This window comes from Balaenoptera ricei, chromosome 11, assembly GCF_028023285.1.
Source record: "Balaenoptera ricei isolate mBalRic1 chromosome 11, mBalRic1.hap2, whole genome shotgun sequence".
NCBI classification, from domain to species: Eukaryota; Metazoa; Chordata; class Mammalia; order Artiodactyla; family Balaenopteridae; genus Balaenoptera; species Balaenoptera ricei.
This window is the reverse complement of record NC_082649.1, coordinates 45,212,365-45,235,840: the sequence shown is the minus strand read 5'-3', so window position 1 is coordinate 45,235,840 and position 23,476 is coordinate 45,212,365. Positions and strand designations below refer to the sequence as shown.

The 23,476-nt window shown below is 37.4% G+C and overlaps 1 protein-coding gene across 2 annotated transcripts in view; it reads right to left on the bottom strand.

The window, feature by feature from the left end:
• The window catches only part of PRIM2 (DNA primase subunit 2), a 313,191-nt gene that overhangs the window by 211,400 nt on the left and 78,315 nt on the right, over positions 1–23,476 (bottom strand). For both annotated transcript variants that reach the window (XM_059937545.1, XM_059937546.1), the window contains exons 6-7: positions 21,814–21,909; positions 20,087–20,224 (exon numbers count right to left, since the gene is read on the bottom strand). In XM_059937545.1, the coding sequence (XP_059793528.1) occupies positions 20,087–20,224; positions 21,814–21,909 (234 nt within the window). The remainder of the gene's footprint in view (positions 1–20,086; positions 20,225–21,813; positions 21,910–23,476) is intronic.

Here is a 23,476-nt window from a genome sequence, read left to right as displayed (position 1 = left end):
AAAACAAAACTAACAAATGTAACAAAAGAGAAACAGACTCACAGATATTGAGAACAAACCAGAGGGGAGATGGGTGGAGGCAAAAGCAAACTAGGTGAAGCGGATTAAGAGGTACAAACTACCAGTTATAAAATAAATAATCACAGGGATATAATATACAGCACAGAGAATACAGTCAATATTTTATAACAACTTTGAATGATGTATAATCTCTCAAAATATCAAATCACTATGTTGTATACTTAAAACTAATATAAGTCAGCTATACTTCAAGAAATTAAATAAATAAAAATTGAAAAAAAAGAGTTCAAATCACTTATGCCTACTATAGTGTTTAACGTTAGAGTCTCAAATATACTGAAAGATTTTATCATTTTGGTGATTTAAATTTTTTATATTAACTCATACATCCTCAATCAGTAAAAATTTTTACTCATCTGGTACAGCACAGTTCTTATGTCTCGGATTTCAGAAAATGGTACAGCCCCCTCCTTTCTATGTAAATGACTGGTTTCCTTTTTGCCTTTATTCCCAGGAAGCTTATAGCCAAATACAAAGCTTAATCCTATGATTGACACTTGAGAGTTATGATTTGTTCATTTGTCCTGATTTTCTTTCCTTTTTCTTTTTTTAACTATTTTAATCAATGTGTCTTGTGTAAGCTGCCACAGATGTTTTGTGGGAACAAAGAGGTTATAAATGAATTTACCTACTATGAAAAAGATATACACCAAGGTTCTACTTGAAAGTTCACATTTTCGGGACTTCCCTGGTGGCGCCATGGTTAAGAATCCGCCTGCCAATGCAGGGGACACGGGTTCGATCCCTGGTCTGGGATGATCCCACATACCACAGAGCAACTAAACCCGTGCACCACAACTACTGAGCCTGTGCTCTGGAGCCCGTGAGCCACAACTACTGAGCCCACGTGCCACAACTACTGAAGCCCGAGCGCCTAGAGCCCATGTTCTGCAACAAGAGAAGCCACTGCAACGAGAAGGCCACGCACCACAACGAAGAGAAGCCCCCATTCGCCGCAAGTAGAGAAAGCCCGTGGGCAGCAACGAAGACCCAATGCAGCCAAAAATAAATAAATAAATGTATTAAAAAAAAAAGTTCACATTTTCTTTTGTCCACCAAAACATACATCAATTCAAACTTATTCTCCTCCACTTTTCCTTCTCCTCTAAGTTTTTGTCAATTATCCACATTCTTAAATTGTATTGTCTATTAAATTTACTATAAAGGCCAAATTTTCTGCCCGTCCCTTCACACAGTTTTGAGTTTCACTGCATTTTCTTTCATTTCTTTCAAATTACTACCTTTGAGTGGATCAATATCGTAGTTATAAGGCTTAGTGTGGTCTCTGTGTTCCAGACACCTATTTTTAGCTAACAGGTAGCTAATTCCCAAAAAAACTTTCATCAAACATAGGCCATAAAAAGCAAGCTTGTAAGTACTGAGATTCTTTCACTAAGTTTATGAAGTGTTGGTATATTTTGAAGAAATCAGAATATGAGACTCATGGCTCTTATATCACTCTATCCATTTCCTAGTAAACTAATAAGACCATTTAATACAAACTAAAACCCCTTTCCCTTTTCTTATGTTATATAAATTCCACTGCCTTATGCCTTTGTTTTTCTATTTGTGTTTACTTCAGGAACTTATTTTCCATATATTTATTTCCCTTTAATACTTCTGTTGCATAACTCTTCTGAGTGACTAGTCTAAAAGACTTCAAGAGATTTTTAAAAATATTTCCCAAGTAATTACAGAAATGGAATTAAGAGCAGTAAGACACTACTTTTACCTATCAAATCAGCCAAGACTTACTGCATGAGGAAATACAAACTGTGGTAGTATATGGAAAAGCAGTTCCAATAAAATACATCAAGAGCTTTTAAAAAAAGATACCAGAAAACAAAGGTTTACATAAAAAAATTAAAATTACATTAAAAAATCAGAAACAGAATAAAATTCCAATTATCAATGGTATAATTATTATAAATTCACATGATAGATCACATAGTCATTAAAAATGCTGTTAATAAAAATTATAGTATTTTGAGAAAATGCTGTGAAATAACATTGAGAAGACAATGGATTCCAAACGTTAAATAACTATGTAAGTATTGTGTCTTCACACATTCTACACTTGCCAAATTTTTTATGAAAAGGCTTACTGTCCTAAAATTATTGGACACCTATTTTTCTTGTGTGTGTGAAATCTTTGCGCTTTTTTTTTTTTTGGCCGTACTGCACAGCATATGGGATCTTAGTTCCCCAACCAGGGATCAAACCCTCACCAGCCCCCTGCAGTGGAAGCACAAAATCTTAACCACTGGACTGCCAGGGAAGTCCCTGGACACCTATTTTTTAAATCACAGAGCTTTTTCCCTCTGCTGTTAAAAAAAACCCTAATATTAAAAATATTAATTTTTCATTATAAAATATTAAACCAGCTTGTAACATAAACTTAGTTAAAATCTACTTTAAGGAAAAAGAGGAGAGAAAAAGTTGAGGATAATTTATATAATTCCACATATAAAATAATTAAATTGTATGTTTTATATTACAGTGTTATATAAACTACATAAAGAGGAGGAAATATTTCCCAACTCATTTTATAAGGTTAGGATTAATGCGATACTAAAATCAGGCAGATAATATATAAAAAGGACACTCTAAACCAATATCCCTTATAAGCAATTAAGCAGATTTCAGCAATATATAAAAAATATAATATACCTTGACATAGTAGGTTTATTCCAGGAATATGATTGATTTAATATTCTTAAAATAATACTCTATCAATAATACTAAACAAATATTTTAAAGCCACATCTCAATAAATGAATTAATAATAAATATCTCAATAAATGAATTAATGCTCAAAGCATTAGACAAAATTCAACACCCACTCATAACCACCAGCAACGCCCCCCCCCAAAAAAAATCAGCCAACTGGGAACAGAAGGAAGCTTCCTTAACCTGATAAAAGGACATCTATGAAAAACCTACAGCTAATATCTTACTTAATAGTGCAAGACTAAATGTGTCCTCCTAATATCAGGAACAAGGCAAGGATGCCCACTCTCACCACTTCTATTTAACACTGTACTAGAAGCCCTAGCCACTGTAATAGCCAAGAAAAACAAATAAAAGGCATAGAGATTGGAAGCAAAGAAGTAAAACTGTCTTTATTTATAGACTACATTGGCATCTATGTAGAAAATACTAAAGAACCTACCAAGAGGCTATTTAATTAATAAGTGAATTTAGCAAAATAGCAAGATACAAATATTTAAAAATCAATTCCATTTCTATACACTAGCAACAAAAAATTTGACAATGAAAAAAACTATAATGTTCTTTATTAAAGCATCAAAGCATAAAACACCTAGAAATAAAATATGTGAAAAAGCTCTGCACTGAAAACTAGAAAACACTGCTGAAATTTTTAAAAGACGTTAATAAATTGGATACATACAAGGTTCATGGATTAAAAGACTCAATATCATTAAGATATCAATTCTCTACCAACTGATCCATAGATCTGATGCAATCCCAATCAAAATTCTGTCAGACTTCTTTGTAGAAATTGGCAAGCTGATTCTAAAATACCTATGGTCTAGAGAGACCTAGATGAGCCAAAACAATTTTGAAAAAGACCAAAGTCGAAATACTTGCACTACCTGATTTCACAACTTATTATAAAGCTATGGTAATCAAGACAGGGTGGTATTATTACAAGGACAGACATATGCATCAAGGGAACAGAATAAAGCACAGAAATATACCCATGCTTACATGATCAAATGATTCTCAACAAGGTACCAAGGTAATCTAACTAGATTAGGTAACCTAATCTAGAAAAGACTACTAATGGTGCTAATACAACTGGAAATCAATATGGAAAAGAGTGAACACTGACCTTTACCTTACGTCATATCTTAAAATCAACCCAAAATGAATCACAGAGTTAAATAAGAGTAAAACCATAAAATTTCTAAAAGATAATATAGGAGAAATTCTTTTGTGTCCTTCAGTTAGGCAACTTTTTCTTTTATAATTGAGGTATAGTTTTAGGCAAATATTTCTTAGATAGAAAATGAATCATAAAAGAAAAAACTGATAAAATGGACTTCATCAAAACTTAAAACTTTTGCTCTTCAAAAGAGATTGTTAAAACAAACAAACAAAAAAAGGCAAGTGTAGACTGAGAGAAAATATTCACAAAACACACATATACACATACACATATTTATATATGAATGTGTGTATACAGACATAATTTTATATATATATATACACACACACACACACAGTATTCTATAGAGAATTGTATATATGTAATATACAGAATTGTGTGTGTGTGTGTGTGTATATATATACATATGTATATATGTGTATATATATATATATATATATATATATATGGAACTCATAAAACCCAACAAAAAGACAAACAACCCAATTTTTAAAATGTGCAAAGGATATAAACAGACACTTTATCAATGGAGATATATGAATCACAAATAAGGGCTGAAAAGATGGTCAACATCATTAGTCATTAGGGAAATTAAAAGCATAATGAAATGTCATCACACACCCATTAGGATTGTTAAAATCTTTAATTCTGATAATACCAACTTTTGGCAAGGTTGCAGAGTACCTGGAACTCATACACTACTGGTGGAAATGCAAAAGACTCTAGCCTAGTGCCTCATAAAATTCAACATACCATGTACATACTTAGCATACAACCCAGCAATCCCATTCAGAGGTATTTACCCAAATGTTCACAGCAGTTTTATTCACTGTAGCCAAAAACTAGAAGCAATCTAAATGTCCATTAAATGGGGATGGGATAAACAAACTGTGGTACATTCATACAATGAAATACCACACAATAATAAAAAAAAGAATGAACTACCAAAATATTAATTGACATAGATGAATATTGAAAACATTATACAGATCAAAAAAGCCAAACACAGAAGAATACATATTTATATGGTTCAATTTATATAAAATTCTAAAACCAACAAAATTATCATGACAGAAAGCAGATGAGTGTTTGCCAAAGGCCAGGTGTAGAAGGAGGAGATTAAATGCTTAAGGGACAAGGAATTTTGGGGGGTGATGGAAATATTACATACCTTGACTGTGGTGATGGTTCCCACAGCCGCACACACATGTCAAGAAAGACCCGAGAAGGCCTGGGTCAGCCAGTCCTTGCCTGAAGTTCAACTTACCTCCAGATTGCTCAGTTACATGGGCCAATACATCTTCTCTATGGCTTGAACCAGTATGAGTTTGCTGCTTCTGTTGTTTGCAGCTAATTAAATTCTACTTGATTGTTTCTTTGAAAAGAATGACTGAATTTCAGACTCAACCATATAAGCTTTATGAGATGAATTGCATGAGGCCTTGTATTTCAGGATATCCCTAAAGTGTAGAAGAAATTAATATCTATTTGGCATGGTTTCACCATTTTTCCCTTAGCACATGTTTGCTCACAAGAGCAGAACCCTAATACACTTCCAGAATTTGGGTTGGAGAAGTATGAAGGGGAGAGGCCATACTTTAAGAATAGATTTCCCAATCTGAGGGGCATTCTACAAAATAACTGACTCTTCAAAATTGTCAAAGTCGGGCTTCCCTGGTGGCGCAGTGGTTGAGAATCTGCCTGCCAATGCAGGGGACACAGGTTCGAGCCCTGGTCTGGGAAGATCCCACATGCCGCGGAGCAACTGGGCCCATGAGCCACAATTACTGAGCCTGCGCGTCTGGAGCCTATGCTCCGCAACAAGAGAGGCCGCGATAGTGAGAGGCCTGCGCACCGTGATGAAGAGTGGCCCCCGCTTGCCGCAACTAGAGAAAGCCCTCGTGCAGAAACGCAGACCCAACACAGCCAAAAATAAATAAATAATTAATTAATTTTTTTAAAAATTGTCAAAGTCCTGAAAGATAAAGAAAGATTGAGGAGAATGGTTCAAGATGGCAGAGTAGAAGGAGGTGTGCTCACTCCCTCTTGTGAGAGCACTGGAATCACAGCTAACTGCTGAACAATCATCAACAGGAAGACACTGGAACTCACCAAAAAAGATACCCCACAAAAGGAGAAGTCACAGTGAGACAGAATGCATATATTTTGGGCCAAAATAAAATAAAATCTATCAATTATTTAAAAAAAAAAAAGAAAGAAAGAAAGATTAACTGTTCTAAACTGAAGCAGACTAAGGAGACATGACAACTGAATGCAGATAAGATCCTGGACTGGATCCTGGACCAGAAAAAGGAGATTAGTGGGACAATTAGCAAAATTTGAATAAGATATGTAGATTATTTAGTAGTATTGAATCAATGTTAATTTTCTGATTTTGATCATTGATCTGTGGTCATGTAAGTTGTCAACATTTGGGGAAGCTGGATGAAGGATATACAAGCATCTTTGTACTATTCTTCCAATGTTTTTGAAAGTTGGAAATTATTTCAAAATGAAAAGGTTAAAATTGTTTTAATTAAAAAATAAAAAAAAAACTCATCCAACTGTACACTTTAAATTGATGAATTTTATGTAATTTATACCTCAATGAAGCCGGTTTAAACATTCAAACATAATACTTATAAAAAGCAGAGTCCCAATCACAGAAAAGAGGAATAATTATTAAAAAGAAAAAACAGAGATCATAAACATTAAAATATAACCTGCATATATTACTAACCTAAGGTATAATGTAGGCATATGTAATTCTAATCTTCACTACACTTATTCTCCAAGAATATGCTGCAAATCTTTAAAAAGTGAAAAAAAACCTACACTCTTATTTCAAATAGTTTCTATTCTGTTTGATGGCTTCTGGTTGATAGTCATGGGAAAAGTATACCTGATCCTTAAAGAAGAAGATTGTGAAATCAGGAGTGAGGGATTCTTAAGTGAATTAGGGCCCAGCTGCTGAAAAGGAGGCCCCATTGTAAGGCATTTCTTAACAAAATGTCAGTTTCAATGCCTCAGATGCCAAGGATGGCCTTAAAGAGAAATACTAAGCACAGTTAGAGCAAACAGACTAGTCAGAGCAAAGATCACTAGCATTGTTTCTTTAGGGAAACACACACACACGCATGCATGCATGCACACGTGCACATACACACACACCTGGGGAAAGGAGTTCTAACAATTTCCTTAGGATTACCTAGAAAGAGAAAATAGCCTGCAATGCATATAAAGGACAGAACAGTTTTCTACTAACAAAACTTACAGTGAAGCAACAAGGGTACTTAACTTGAACTGCGGCATTCAAATTTCTCCTAATTCTTAAACAAAGTTCTCTACCAAAAGTAAAATACAATCAACATTTGATGTTTCTTTAGTGAAGAACTACATATTAACATAACAGACATCATCTAAACTGAAGATAAGGCTTGTCCATTAGGCCTAAGCTACTCTAAACTACCTATTGTAAATCTAACAAAGCAAGTATATTACTTGTAAGCTGAAAGCTACAAAACTCTGATGAAGGAAATCAAATACAATCCAAATAAATGGAGAGACATACCATGTTCATGAATTGGAAGATGCAACATAGTAAAAATGTCAATTCTTCTCAAGTTGGTATATAGGATTAGTGCAATTTCTATCCAAATAATGGCAAGATTTTTTGAAGACATAAACAATATTATCTTAAAATTTATGTGGAAAGGCAAACGAACTAGAACAGCTGAAACAATTTTGAAAAAGAAGAAAAGTAGGAAGAATCAGACTACCTGATTTCAAGACTTATATATAAGTACAGTCATAAAGACTGTTAAAGGCAGAGGATAAATCCATACATCACTATAACTGAACAGAGAATCCAAAAATAAATCTACACAAATATGATTTTGATGAGGATGCAAAAGCAATGCAACAAAGGAAAGATAGCCTTTCCAACAAATGATACTGAAACAGTTGGACATCCATAGGCAAATAAAGGAATGAATGAATAAACAAACAAACAAAAAAACTACCTATTACTGCCTAGTTGTATCTTCCGGTAGGATGTTAATCTTTCTTACCATAACACTGTGATAAACTAGCAGAGTTATGAGGGGAAAAGTTTAAAAAATAAAACTGAAGAGTGTATGTAAGAGTGTGTGTGTGTGTGTGTGTGTGTGTGTGTGTGTGTGTTTGCACTTAACCATGGATTCACGTCCAAGACACACTGAATTATGAATTAAGTCTGAAATGTGTTGAAGTATTCTAGTAACATAATAAACAATGAACCAAGAAGGTAGATGAATCATTTAACACTACAATATGAAACTTTAAAAGTCCCATACCATATTTTTCAAAAAGATACGCTAGTCTATTTAACACAGATTTTTTTTCTTTGTAAGTAAAACAGTGGGTTCAAATATATGGTATTCTTAGAAGTTGAGAACTTATTGAAGGCAAAATAAATGTCAAATTGTTGGCTAGTCTAATAACAAGCACCACTCACAGATTTTTAAAAAAATCATTCATGTATTATGTACTTTTAGCAACGGTACATGTAGAAATTACAAGTAGGGACTGGAGGAACCATAAATTATATTTGGCCACAAAAACAAAAGACAAAAGTTGTGATCAAGCACTAAGAACTACAACTGTGGTTCATCACCAGAAGCAGAAAAAGAACCACCTGGGTTCCACAGCGGCAAGGGCAGTGCACGGGGGCTTTCTCCACAGCACTTTCAGAACCAGGTACAACTGTCTCACTTAAACATGGTTAAGACAGTAAATTTCACGTTACATGTATTTTACCACAATAAAAAATACTGGGAAGAAATACGGATGAGAGAAGCAAAGACACAAGATGTGGAGCTGAACCCTCATACAATATGTAAGTGATAATAAGAAGATGAGTATATGGAATATAAGACATGGGTGGGTGGGCTTTGGGATGGGCAGGAAAGTGGGAGTGAGCATACAGAGTGTAACTGAGAGAGAAGGCTGGAACAGTTAAGAATATCTATTGACATTTTCACATCCAAGACTGAGCTGGTATAAATTACATCATATTGTGTCACAAAAATAAAAATAAAAACAGACACTACAAAGTCCCTGTTCTAAAACAGTAATGAATTAAAGGATCTCAGTCAACAGAGCGATCTAACATGCAAGAAACTACTTGTTTAAGATATTTCCAACTAGTAAAATTCCCAATCCTACCATCGCTCTACAGTAAGGTGTTGACTGACACATTTATGCTCATCAATGATAACCCAAAAAGAAAAGGAAAAAGGAATCATTGTGCCACTTCCCACAAAGAGGGATCACAAGCAGGGCACCAAGGATTCAGGTGCACTGGTAGAATTCTGGCTCAGCAACTAACTAGCACTGTGATCTTGGACGAATTGTTTAAACTTTCAAAGCCTCAGTTCCCTCATTTGCAAAAATCATGCTAATAACCAGCTCAGTAACTACTGACAGGATTAAATCAGCAATGTGTATAACAAATTTAATAGTGTCTGGCACCCAGTAAGTGCTTAATAAACAGAAATCTGCCTCCATAACCACAACCACCACCACCGAGCAGGCCAATTCTCCACCTAAAATAAATAAAGCTCAGAGGCTCCTGACCTAAGAAGAATGATTCCGCACCACCTGGAACTGAAGGGAAAAATACACTTTCAAATTTACTTTTGTGTGTGTGTGTGTGCACACACGCGTGCACGCGCACATGCACACCTACACGTGTAACATACTGCCTCAGGCCCAACCCTCATTATGCAATTGATAAATATTTGCCAAATGATAAATTCCTTGGCCAAAGTGTTAAACAAAAAAAATGAGAGTTAGAAATACATAAAAAATTGAAGCCATCAAGGTAAAGCAGTAATTTCTATGACTTTCAGTATGTAATTTTTTTCAGGCATCTTAGGAAGTAGAGATGATTTCCTTCTTAAGATTTTAAACGAAGCTCAAAAGTAGTCTGAAGGATTAATGAAAATGTACTTACAAAAGACTTAGAAAAGACTGTAAATGCAAACTGTTATTCTCTTTCTTTGGGATTAGAGCCACCCTGCCAAAATCCAAAGCTGTATTAGTTAGTTTTTTCCTCAAAGATTGAATGTTATTTCATCTTCCCTCCATTATTTTAGCCTTTAATAGTCAATGTGAAAACTGGACCTGATTACCTGATTACCAATCTTGTTTGTGATTCTTCTGTTTCCAAGTTTATGAGAAAGAAATCTGTCTTCTATATCTTTTTCCATTTTCAGGTCTGTTTTTTCTAGATTATCACCCCATTCACATCTCAATTTAGTTGCTCACTGACACGGTTCTCTTAACTGCTTAGCAACTCAACAAATACAGTCTTGTATACGGACAAAATCATAGCTGCTCCAAGGACAACCATAATTTTTTTTTTAAACCAGAGCTTAAGTGCCTTCCATATTACTAAAGTCTCATAACTCTATGATAGGTTTCTTTTTTTTTTTTTAATTTTTATTTATTTATTTATTTATTTATTTTTAGCTGTGTTGGGTCTTCGTTTCTGTGCGAGCGCTTTCTCTAGTTGCGGCGAGCGGGGGCCGCTCTTCATCGCGGTGCGCGGGCCTCTCACTGTCACGGCCTCTCTTGTTGTGGAGCACAAGCGGCAGACGCGCAGGCTCAGTAGTTGTGGCTCACGGGCCCAGCTGCTCCGCAGCATGTGGGATCTTCCCAGACCAGGGCTCGAACCCATGTCCCCTGCATTGGCAGGCAGATTCTCAACCACTGCGCCACCGGGGAAGCCCGAGGTTTCTAATTTAAAATGCAGGCCTGAAAATACTGAAATTCACCTAATATCATGCTCCAAAATGCACCCTAAAAGTATAAAATTATTAAAAATAAAAAATTTTATACAAACAGCAAGAGTCTCATAAACATTTACTCTTATTCTTAGTGCCTTTTTAAAAATTTAGGGGCAACCAAACCTGTGCATTTAGTGATTCTCAATTCTATCATTCTATCATTCCTTGATTATTTCTAGTATCAACTAGTCCAGGACAATTTTCATTTGCTGTTTTTATTTTTGTTTTGAACTCACACATACTCTCATTTCAGATAACATTCTCCATGCCACTCCAATGTTATATATGCTGCCTATTTGAGTTCACAGAGTTCTCTCTGTGTCACCTGGATTAAGACATTAAGCCTTAATAAGATATTTATTTCTGAGACACAAGATTCTCAATGCATGTAAATCAGAAGATGTATTCTGCACTCCCTGCCAAGTTCCTCAGATATATGTGTGCAATTAAATAGACAAGCAGTGAAATTTGAAGGTACAGAATTAGAAGCTGGTATCTGGACAGTAAGTACTCACCTGCCTGTACAGACAGGGTGGGGAAGAGAAACATCAACCAAGGGTGTGGACAAGGAAGAAACAAAGAGCCAACTTACAAATGAAGACAACTAATACTGGTCTTATTCCCCATCCCCAACCCCCACCCCAAAAAAGACAAGGTCAAGGGATTGTTCACATCCAAAAAGAGCCCTGCAAAACTCAGCTCAGAGCTGACCTCTTCCTTGAAGGCTTCTCTGAGGTCCCCAGACTAAGTCCATCCATCACCTCTTTCCTGTGCTACCGCTGCACCCAGGACACACTGCTCTTTCACAGACCACAGTGCAGGAGGACTGTTTACATCTCTGCCCACTGCTGCCCCCCTCACCATTCACCCTGAAAGCTTAATCATACCTCTGCCCCTGCATATTTGCCTGGCATGCAGTGAATACTCACGAAGAGTTACTACTATGTTGAACCTGAATGAAAATCTTTTTCTAAATGTTATATAATTATGACAAAAATGATAGTCAGGTATAAAAGAAAGCCAAATATTATATATAACCAAACACTTCTTTTTAATATTTATTCTTTCTCTGGCACACCATTATTAAGTGTCACAGATAAAAAAAAGCTGATCTGGATTTAACACAGGATGTGGTCAATCCTATTTCTATGAAACAAAGTTGGTTTAATTAATATAATATTTTACTTTGGTTTAAATTCCTCTGTGTCGTGTGTATGTATCTCTCTCTTATCCTCATTCTTTCTCATTAATGAGGAATTAGAAAGCTTTGGGAAAAAAAACTGAAACTCAAAGATGTACACATAATCATTACTTCTCAATGTCCAGTCACTGAAAAATTACACTCTCAAAATTTAATCAATCCTGGAACAAAACTGTATTCGTATTCCTAGCTCCCCCTGTGCAAAATTTTTAAATTGGAAAACTAACAGGTGATGCATCTTTCTTTCTAGAGACTGAATAAATTTTTGCTCTATGAGAGTAGAACTGTCAAAGAACTGAATTTACAAGGACCCCCCCCCAAAAAACTATTTCAGTATTCAGCTGTTTCCTAGCAACTGAATCTGCAGATATTTTCTCGTCACAAGTGAGTAATAGAGATAAAAATCTGTGTTTCAGTGCACTCAGGTGTCAATGCAGCTCAGTGGGAAAAAAACACTATAAATAGTATGTAAAAATACTAAGTATCTTCTAGCTAATCTGGGCTGAAGTGTTAAAAGGGGTCATTATAATTGTTAAATATGATAAATGATCTGGGGAACAGGAGTGTTTATAGAGGAGTACAGAGGCATTCTTCTGTGAGTGGGGGTAAGGGTGCACAGGGGACACAAAGGTGACCACAGAAATAGTAACCTAAGAATTACTCTGGAAAGTTAGTTCAACCATGAAAAGAGAAGCTGCTGTTCTCAAGCTAGAGTTTAAACCTGGCTGATGCTGCATCATATATTTCTAGACAAAATATAACCTCACATATTACATACTCCAGAGAAAACCTGTCAAAAGAGTAACAACTGTAACCCTTGCAGCCAACTGCAGCGGTTCTTAGGAAGCAGGCTACTGTGGCCACAGACGTTCCCAACAGAGACTGCAGAAATATTCTGCATGCACAGCCCTTCCCACATCTGAGGTGCTTCACTCTTTCCTTTTATAAACAGGACATTGAAGTGCAACATCGTTTCACTTACTTTTCTCAACAAATCTGGAGAAAACACAAACATGCAGCTCTCACAGGGTAATTCACCAGATCCTGAGCACCTGCTCTTCTCAAGGTACTGTGCTCAGCATCAGAGAGAAAGAAGTTGAACAGGGCTGAGTCCCTACCCTGCAGAAGCCAAACAGGGCTCAGTCCCTACCTGGAGAAGCTGAACAGAGCTTAGTCCCCACCCTGGAGAAGCTGAACAGGGCTCAGTCCCTACCTGGAGAAGCGTACATGTAAAACGTGTCATGGAACACTTGAGGGTGAATAAGAGAGCAGTAGAGGGGCAGAGGTATTTGACTGCGCCTGGGGAGAGGCAACAATCTATGAAAAAAAGGCACTGACTTTAAGGAGTTATGGGAGACCCACAGTGAAGAACCCAAGTCCTTCACCGATCAGCCACAAGAATTTTGGTAAGCCACCCAGCCTTTATGGGGCTAAACTTTCATGGGCAAAATGAAGAGGCCTGACTGGTAAGTTTTATTGAGAGCTCCTTATAAAAGAAAGCTAAGGCACTACCATACACAATAGGACAAACAAGCATGTCCACTGATAACTATAAAACTCAAGTTTGGATTCTAGGCGCCAAGAATGAGGGAAAGATAACACACAAATGATTATCACACAACTCTAAAATTCTGTGCTGCTCTAAAAGTCCTATGTCGATGTGCTGCTAACATTTGCTAGCAACTAGAAATAAGTGAATCATTAAAATTCTTGCCACCAATAATTTCCATAAACACAAAGTGCAAAACTGTACTAAGCACCACAGGGAGAAATAAAAGGAAAAATCCAAACCCCTTAAAATTCTATTCTTTACATGAACTAGCCCCTTCAAATGAACACATGAAAAATATATAGCACTTTGGAATTTTTTAAGCACCATATATATATATATATATATATATATATATATACACATATATATATACACACACACATATATATATATAAAAAACTGATTTTTTTTTCCAACGAATCTAAGCTAGCCTATCAAAAACCTAGAATATTTCACTAGAACAATAACTTTTACTCAATCCTATTTTGTGATGGTGCTAAAAGCCTCATTTTCTAAAATACTGGGTTGGCCAAAAAGTTCATTTGGATTTTCCCGTAAGATGTTATGAAAAACCCGAACGAACTTTTTGGCCAACCCAATACAATGCATAGGAAGAAAGATGCCAAGACTCACTTGTAATGACTTGTTCGTCTGTGGGATCCAGTGGGCCTGCCTGACCCCGCACCCTACCTTGAAATACTCACTTTGGTTACTAGGTCCTCTACAATCTAAAGAGCAACATTCAATTTAGCATCCTCAGTCAACAAGCGTGTCTCAAAATAAAAAGAGGATGTTTATTTTTTCCCCCAAAATGAATGGTTTTTCTGTTATCGATAGTTTCATGGCTTTTAACTGCACTGCTTTGTTTCCTAGAGCTCAGTACCAGTGGAGAATAAATGGGCTGATGCCTGAGAGTAAAGGCAGAGGTGAAGGATTAGCAGCTACACTGACTGGTCCACTGCAATCACTTTAAAATAATATTAAATAACCAGGAAGTAATATTGGAAAAGACATATTGATCAATCCAAAACCAAAGGAAATCAACTAGACACAAATAAGACAAGGAAAATTCTTATATGATTACAAAGTAAGTAACCATTCAAGAAAATTAATTATATTTAAGCACAGCTTAAGGAACTAAACTGAACACTGCTTTTAAAAAGAGGATGAAAGATTTAAGAGGATTCTAAGCTCTGTAGAAATAAAAAAATTACTTGATCAAGTGCCTACAAAGAATATTCTTCCAAAGCAACAAACACTTGGTGGGTCACAGATCCATCTACTATTCTAAACATGTGAAAAAGAAAATCCTTTTCAAAAAAAGAAAATCCTTACTTTCCTCTGTGACTCCAAGAAAGACCTGCTTACTTGCTGTCAGTTATTTCCTAGGGAGCTTCTCAAAAGTCCTCTTTCTATCTCTAAATTAGAATAAATATATTTTCTGAAAGTCTATTTTCTAAAGTTTTACCAGCACCTTCTAATGATGAATCTCACCCACAGAAAGTGAAATTAGTCACATAATGTGAGAAAAAAGAGAATCTGCCTTAAAGATATTCAGCTACAACTTAAGAAGCTGCCCGTTTTCTAAAAACAAAGCAAGCACGCTCCACCAGTCACAGAGAGTGGAAGTGTGTGAAAACCCAAGCTCGGCTGTGTGACCTCCTATGCCTCAGGGCTTCACTTCATCCTCCCCAGAAATCTAGACTTAAACCCAACTTCACACTTGCCATCACCATCTGGATGACTGACAAGCACCTCCCGCTTAACATGATCAGAGCAGAACTCCTGGTTTTAGCCTGTGGACTTCTCACACAGTCTTCCACATCGTGGTAAAAGACATCACCCTCTAATCAGTTACTCTGGCCAAGAGTCTGGGCAGTGCAACACAGTGGTCAGGAGTAAAGACTGAAGCCAGGCTGCACGGATGCAAACCCTGCCCTGGCTCCTCACTTAGCTGTGCAGACTGTACGCCTCAGAGAGTGAAAATGGTACCCACCCAACAGGATTACTGTGAAGATGAAATGTGAAGCTCATGTGAAGCTCATGTGAAGCATTTAGAACAGCACCTGGCAAATATTAAATGTTCATTAAGTATAAGCTATCATTATTGTTTTTATCCTGATTTCCTCTTTTTCTCTCACACCCAGTCTGTCAACAGCACTTCAAGAAAGTAACTGAAATCCAGCGAGTTCTCTGAATCATCACCACCACAACCAGCCTCTTTCCAGCCACCATCTAGATTAAAGTGATAAACTTCTGAACTAGTCTTCCTACTGCCATTCTTTCTATACTCTCCAAAGTGGTTTTCAGCCACAGTAACCTATTTTAAATATAAATCAGATTATATCACTCCCTTTTCCAAAACCATCCAATGGTTTTCCACTACATTAGGCTAAAAATCAATCTCTCTACCCTGGTTTATTCAAAGTCCCGCATCGCTGCCGTCTCATCCTGTACGGCTCCTTGCTAGCTCACTACACTCCAGCATTGTGCAAAAATGCCACCCCTCTCTCCTTGGGGCCTTGGCATCAGTGACCGCTCCTGCCTGGAATGTACTTTCCTCTACTTTTGCTCTGCTGGCTCCTTCATGTCACATGTAATATTGTTATTGTTTATTTCTTTGGTAACTGGTATAAGTTTTATAAGAGAAGAAATTTTATCTATCCTATTAAGTATTATATCCCTAGTACTGAAAACAATACGTGGGTGAACAAATAAAAAGTTATTAAAAAAGAAAAAAAAAAACATTAACTGAGAGAACTGGCTAAAGGTTCTAAAACTGTTATGTGAAGCAAAGAAATATATCTTTCCCTCATTCTTTTCCCTAAATGGTTATCAATTTATTGCATCTCAGCTCCAAATTCACCCTTTTTGCCTGCTCTGTAACTGGACCCTAATACACTTACCTTTCAATATTTCCTGAGTTTGAAGATCTAAATCCCCTGATAATACAACTACTCACAAAGGCACAGTTTTCATCAAAAGATCCTAAGAATCACAATTAGAAAACCCGAGATCCAGTTATGGCTGCAGCAATTACCGGCCAACAAGACACTGGACAAACTACCTGGCCTCTCTGAGCAGCACTTTCCTGGCCTGTGTGATGCAGACGGTCATCCTCGTCCATCTCAGAGGCTTGTGGTGAAGATCAAATGAGATCACACACAAGCAATAAACTATGTGCAGACAGTAAGAGTCATCTTCATTATTCAGTATCTATCAGTCCAACAAAATGTTATTGGGCACTGACCCTATGTTACGTAGAGAGAAAAGTTTAATTAAGACCAAGCCCTTACTCTCAAAAAGCTTACATTGTAGTTGAGAAGAAAAACGCTAACTGGAGTAATCTCACTGCAGTTTGGTAGTGTGCAGAATGCTGTGGGGGCACAAAGGAGACCAACTCAGTACAATCCTGGGGCTCAGGGGGGCTTCCTGGAGGAAGCAGTGCCACAGCTGAGTCTCACGGATCAGCAGGGTGAGAAAAGAGCTCTTATCAAATGAGAGCATAATGCCCATCTTTTACTAGTCCTAAAGCATGCTCAAAAGCCAGATTTGTTATCTTATAATATAAATCATATGATCAAAGACTAACAACAAGCTTGTAGATGTCACCTGGGGTAAAATTCTTCTATCAACTTAGACTTCCCCCAGCACCATTTATTTCTTCCTCTACCACGAATTAGAGTACCTTTTTCTAAATCTTTAGGGCGATTCTTTTCATCCTACAAGAATATTTTCAAATTCTTTCAATTACATACTCCAAGTTCAAAACCTTCCTCACTGCAAAGTACAGTAATCAAGAAACCATCACAATGGGTTTAATTTCCCCTTTGCCACAGCCTAAAAGCAATACCTTCCCTTCCTCCCAGAGCTTCAGACTCCAAAGCTGTCAGGACAGCTTCCCAGGTAACCCCCTCCATCCACTCTCCTTCACGGCAAGGCAAAGGGCTCTATGGACAACCTCTCAACCAGACTCAGCCCTGACCTACCCAGGAGAAAGCCAAGCACTTTTTGGCCAACCCAGTATTTTAGAAAATGAGGCTTTTAGCACCAATACAAAATAGGATTGAGTAAAAGTTATTGTTTTCAGAATAAAAACAATACCAGAAAAAATTATAAGTTTTAACTCAAAAGGAAAGGTTGGCCTTTGCTTATACGGTAACCAGTACAGCTTAAAAAGAGCCACAGCACATAACTTTGAAGTTATGTACTAAACACTAAGTACCCAAAAAAGTGTCCCAAAAAAGTACAAAAGAAAACTGCACTCAGATTAACGAACAACACTGAAAACTGTATTTTTAAGATGTTATCACTTAAGTGTCTGCTTTTAAACAAATCTCTTAAAAAGCACTGATTATGTCATTTATTTAACTCAGCTACCTCCAATTTCACCCAGCAGCAGGCTGTTTATTGTAGCACTAACCTAGTACTGCTTTTCCTAATTAAACATAAAGACTTTCTTCTACATTGCCCTCTACTGACACAAAATAACAATTTAGAACAGAAATCTAGGGGTTATATCTACCACAGGCCACACTAATTGTTAAGGGTCACATATGACATCCATCTCCAAGGAAAAAAAGACACAACCTTGAAGAAACAAAGGCTGTTCACAAAATTAATCATCTCACCAATAGCATTACTAGGAGAAAGAAAAAATGACAAAATTAACCATGAGTAGTAACAAATAAAAACCTACTTAAAGGGACTTTCCTGGTGGCGCAGTGATTAAGAATCCGCCTGCCAATGCAGGGGACACAGGTTCGATCCCTGGTCTGGGAAGATCCCACATGCTGCGGAGCAACTAAGCCCGTGTGCCACAGCTACTGAAGCCCGCATGCCCTAGAGCCCGTGCACCACAACTACCGAGCCCACGCACCACAACTACTGAAGCCCACGTGTTCTAGGGCCCGTGTGCCACAACTACTGAGCCCGTGTGCTGCAACTACTGAAGCCCACGTGCCTAGAGCCCATGCTCTGCAACAAGAAGCCACCGCAATGAGAAAGTCTGTGCACAACGAAGAGTAGCCCTCACGCAACTAGAGAAAGCCTGTGTGCAGCAATGAAGACCCAATACAGCCAAAAAAATAAATTAAAAAAAAACCTACTTAAAGACATAAATATAAGACATGATACCATAAAACTCCTAGAAGAGAACATAGGCAAAACATTCTCATACATAAATTATACCAATGTTTTATTAGGTCATTCTCCCAAGTCAATAGAAATAAAAGGAAAAATAAACAAATGGGACCTAATCAACCTTACAAGCAAAAGAAAGAAAAACCATCCTTGCACAGCAAAGGAAACCATTAACAAAACAAAAAGACAGCCTATGGACTGGGAGAAAATATTTGCAAATGATGCGACCAACAAGTGCTTAATTTCCAAAATACACAAACAGCTCATACAACTCAATAACAAAAAAACAAACAACCCAATAAAAAAATAGGCAGAAGATCTAAATAGACATTTCTCCAAAGAAGACATACAGATGGCCAATAGGCACATAAAAGGATGCTCATCATCACTAATTATTAGGAAAATGAAAATCAAAATTACAGTGAGGTATCACCTCACAACAGTCAGAATGGCCATCATTAAAAAGTCTACAAACAACAAATGCTAGAGAGGGTGTGGAGAAAAGTGAACCCTCCTACACTGTTGGTGGGAATTTAAGCTGGTGCAGCCACTATGGAAAACAGTATTGGAGGTTCCTTAAAAAACTAAAAATAGAGTTGCCTTATGATCCAGCAATCCCACTCCTACGCATATAGCCAGACAAACCATAATTCAAAAAGATACATGTACCCCTATGTTCATAGCAGCATTACTAAAATAGCCAAGACATGGAAACAACCTAAATGTTCATCAACAGATGAGTGGATAAAGAAGATGTGTTACACATATAAAATGGAATGGAATGAAATAATGCCATTTGCAGCAACATAGATGGTTGCTAGAGATTATCACACTAAGTGAAGTAAGTCAGAAAGAGAAAGATAAATACCATATGACAGCACTTATATGTGCAATCTAAAATATAACACAAATGAGCTTATCTATGAAACAGAAACAGACTCACAGATATAGAGAATGGACTTGTGGTTGCCAAGGGGGAGGGATGGATTGGGAGTTTGGGGTTAGCAGACACAAACTATTATAGAATGGATAAACAACAAGGTCCTACACAGGGAACTATATTCAATACCCTGTGATAAACCATAACAGAAAAGAGTATATATATGCATAACTGAGTCACTATGCTGTACAGCAGAAATTAACACAACCTTGTAAGTCAACTATACTTCAATAAAATAAATTTAAAAAAATTAAAACCTAGGAGTTCTACAAATAACAGTACAGCATCATAAGCAATCTGAATATTATAAAAATTAAATTATTTTTTAAGAAGTACAGAACAAAACTATCAAGAGTATGTAACTGAAAACATGAACATATGGAAATAAAGTAAACATGGAAATATGGAAACAAAGTAAAATACTTACAGCCAAAGCCTTGGACAGTTTGGTTCTAAATTCATTTAGGATGATAGCCACAATGTCCTTGAGTGGTACATAAGCAAAGCCATTTTCCAAATAGACTTTCCTTCCTCGGAACAAATCCAGAGCATCAGCAAAAGGGATCTGAATTCAGTGTGAAACAGGGAAAATAAGTCAGTACCTGTCATTACGAAATTCTCCGTCTTTGTAAGTACTAAGGCTAAACAAAATCCCTCCTATGAGAAAGTCATTAGTCCCAGCAGATCAAAAGAAAAAAAAAGCAAGAAGATCAATTTATCCTCCTTGTAAGTAAACAATAGCATTAGGAAGGAGTTGCAGGCCAAAAATGTGTTGGTTTTAGAGTAGATCTTTCAAAAAATAATAAGCCAAGTTAAAATGCTTTATTTTCATTCTTAACTCATCAATTTACAAATTATAATCACCAGGATTTCAAATTCCCAGCTCAAGCCCTCTAGGTACACTGCATTCTCCTCACATGACATAGTCCACATTTTATTCTGCATCAAGTGGAATCCAATGTGTATACAGTACGTTCAGTGCTAAAAATTACTAGTAAGTAATTCCAAATTTCTTCATCTATGTTTCCACTCTTTCTCCAGAGAAATATATTGGAAAAGCTAATCTCAACACTAAGAAATGGAAATAATAATAAATGTCCAGTTTTGTCTTTAAAATAAGTACTTACCAGTAAATATTTTTTTAAAAACCTAATAAATACTATTCTACTTACACTTTTTAAAGTCCTATGAACTATGGTAAAATTTTAAGAGATGAGCAGATTATGGTAATGGTATTAATAAATTGCAAAAATCATCCTTACTCTTCAACAGAGTTTTTCTACTGCTTAAAAATGAGGTAAAAAACTAGGTTAAAAAAAAAAAAAATCCCCAAATACCCTATTTGCCCAAGTTTTATGGAAGAGTTAAATCTACACGCCCATAATTCTTCAATGTATTCAATGACACCACACAATAATCAGATCATGTGTTTTTACAGAAAGTTTCTAATTAATTTACAGATTTCTACATCCAGCACCACAGTCCTTGCCCTGAAGCAGTTCACCACTTGGTTGAAGAACACAAGACGGACTCACGTGGACAGTGGCTCCCTGGCCCTGCCGGAGGACGGTGGCCAGACTGGGGCGGGGGTGGAGCGGGGGAGGTGGGGATGGAGTGCCCGTGGTGGCAGGACCCGCACCAGACGCCGGGCATGGGCGGCACGTAGCCACCCCTCCCCTGCTTCGGGAGGTCCACAGCCCCACAGCCCTGCACCAGGCTCACACAGGCAGGAGTCTGTGCTGAGGGTGCGCGGATGGCGGTGAGGGGGCAGGGGCCGGACCAGGGCAGGAGGAAGAAGGCCGGGGCCCCAAGGCACCCGGGAGGGAGGAGAGGCTCCCTCGCGGGGGCGGCATAGGGAACAAGGGGCCAGGGGAGAGGGGCGTTGCAGGGCTTCCCAGCCCCAGCGCAGCCCAAGGCTGAGCACACTGAGGAGAGCGTGGCCCACAACGGGTCGGCACCCGAGCAGCGCCAGGGGTCGGTGCAGCGCAGCCCGGGGCGGGGAACAGCACATCCGGGGAGTGAAGACAACATCCGAACAGGAGGGGGAGAGGCTGCACCCACAAGAGGCTACACAAACACGTCAATAAAACACGGATAGAAGCTCAATGTGATACATTTAACAAAACCTAGGAAGTACTTTAAAAGCATACCTACCTTATAAACTGATTCCAGCTCCAACTGAACACCACCTAAACTGTGTGATGAAGCCATAATATCCTGTTCTCGGAGAGTCTTCTCTTCATCACTTATCTAAAAGGAAACATATTTTATAACGTTTAAAAATTAAAACTCTGCATTCAGTTTCAGTAAAGCACTTTTCTGTTCTAGTGAAGACTCTATACTTTTTTAAAACTTTTAAAACCCTGATATCTCAAATCATTCCTAATATGATTATTAAGTCATTACTATCATTAATGAAGCCAAAATATGGAAGAAAACTTAAACTCAATATACTTTCAAATTTCTACTCTGCCAATTTCTGAGGACACATATCAAAAGAACAGTAGCAGAGAAACAATACCCTGGACTAGCTGCACCCACAGACTCATGAAAGGAGAAAATGAAAACCTTTCTGAAGAAATATACAATTCTTGGGCTTCCCTGGTGGCGCAGTGGTTGAGAGTCTGCCTGCCAGTGCAGGGGACACGGGTTCGAGCCCTGGTCTGGCAAGATCCCACATGCCGCGGAGCAACTTGGCCCGTGAGCCACAATTACTGAGCCTGCGCGTCTGGAGCCTGTGTTCCGCAACAAGAGAGGCCGCGATAATGAGAGGCCCGCGCACTGCGATGAAGAGCGGCCCCCGCTTGCCGCAACTAGAAAAAGCCCTCGCACAGAAACGAAGACCCAACACAGCCATAAATAAATAAATAAATAAATAAATAAATAAATAAATAAATAAACCCAAAGTTTAAAAAAAAGAAATATACAATTCTCCTAGGGCTCAGTATAGTCCTCCAAATAACTCCCCAAATACAATCTCTAGCACACAGAGAAAACACACACACAAGGAAACAAGACTCCATCAGTGGGAACCAGATTGGTAAAACCAAAAGAAAAGTATAAGGATTGGAAAAAAGAAACAAAATTGTCATTATTTACATATTATGTGATTAGAATCCTTAGAAAATCCAGAAAATCCACAGATAAATTATTAGACCTACTGACCCAATTAAGCAAGGATTCTGGCTACAATGTCATATACAGAAAAACCAATTGTATTTCTATCTGCCAGCAGCCCAGTTTAATAATGGATTTTTTTTAAAACTACCATTCATAATGGGATTAAAGCTATCAAGTATTTAGGAATAAATCTAACAAAAGATGTTGAAGGCCTCTAGAAAAAAAAAAAAACGTGAAACCTTACTGAAGGAAACTGGAGAAAACCTAAATAACCGAGAGACATCCATAAACATGCACCAGAAATACTATAAATGTACCAATTCTCCTCAAATTAACCTGCAGAATCAATATACTCTCAAGCAAAATCACAATAGCTTATGTGTCTTTGTTGCTTCTAGAATGTATAGGGACACACAAAGTGCCAAGGAAAGCCAAGACAGAAAAAGACAGTCAACCCAATAGAAAAATGAGCAAAAGATATGAACACACACTTTACAACTGAGAAAATTTGAAGGGCCAATAAATACGATCATATCTCGTCTTATTGCACTTTGCTTTACTGTGCCTCCCAGATATAACTTTTTTTTTTTTTAAACAAATTGAAGGTTTGTGGCAACCCTGTGTTGAGGAAGTCTATTGGCACCATTTTTCCAACAGTACTTGCTCACTTCGTGTCTCTGTCACATTTTCGTAACTC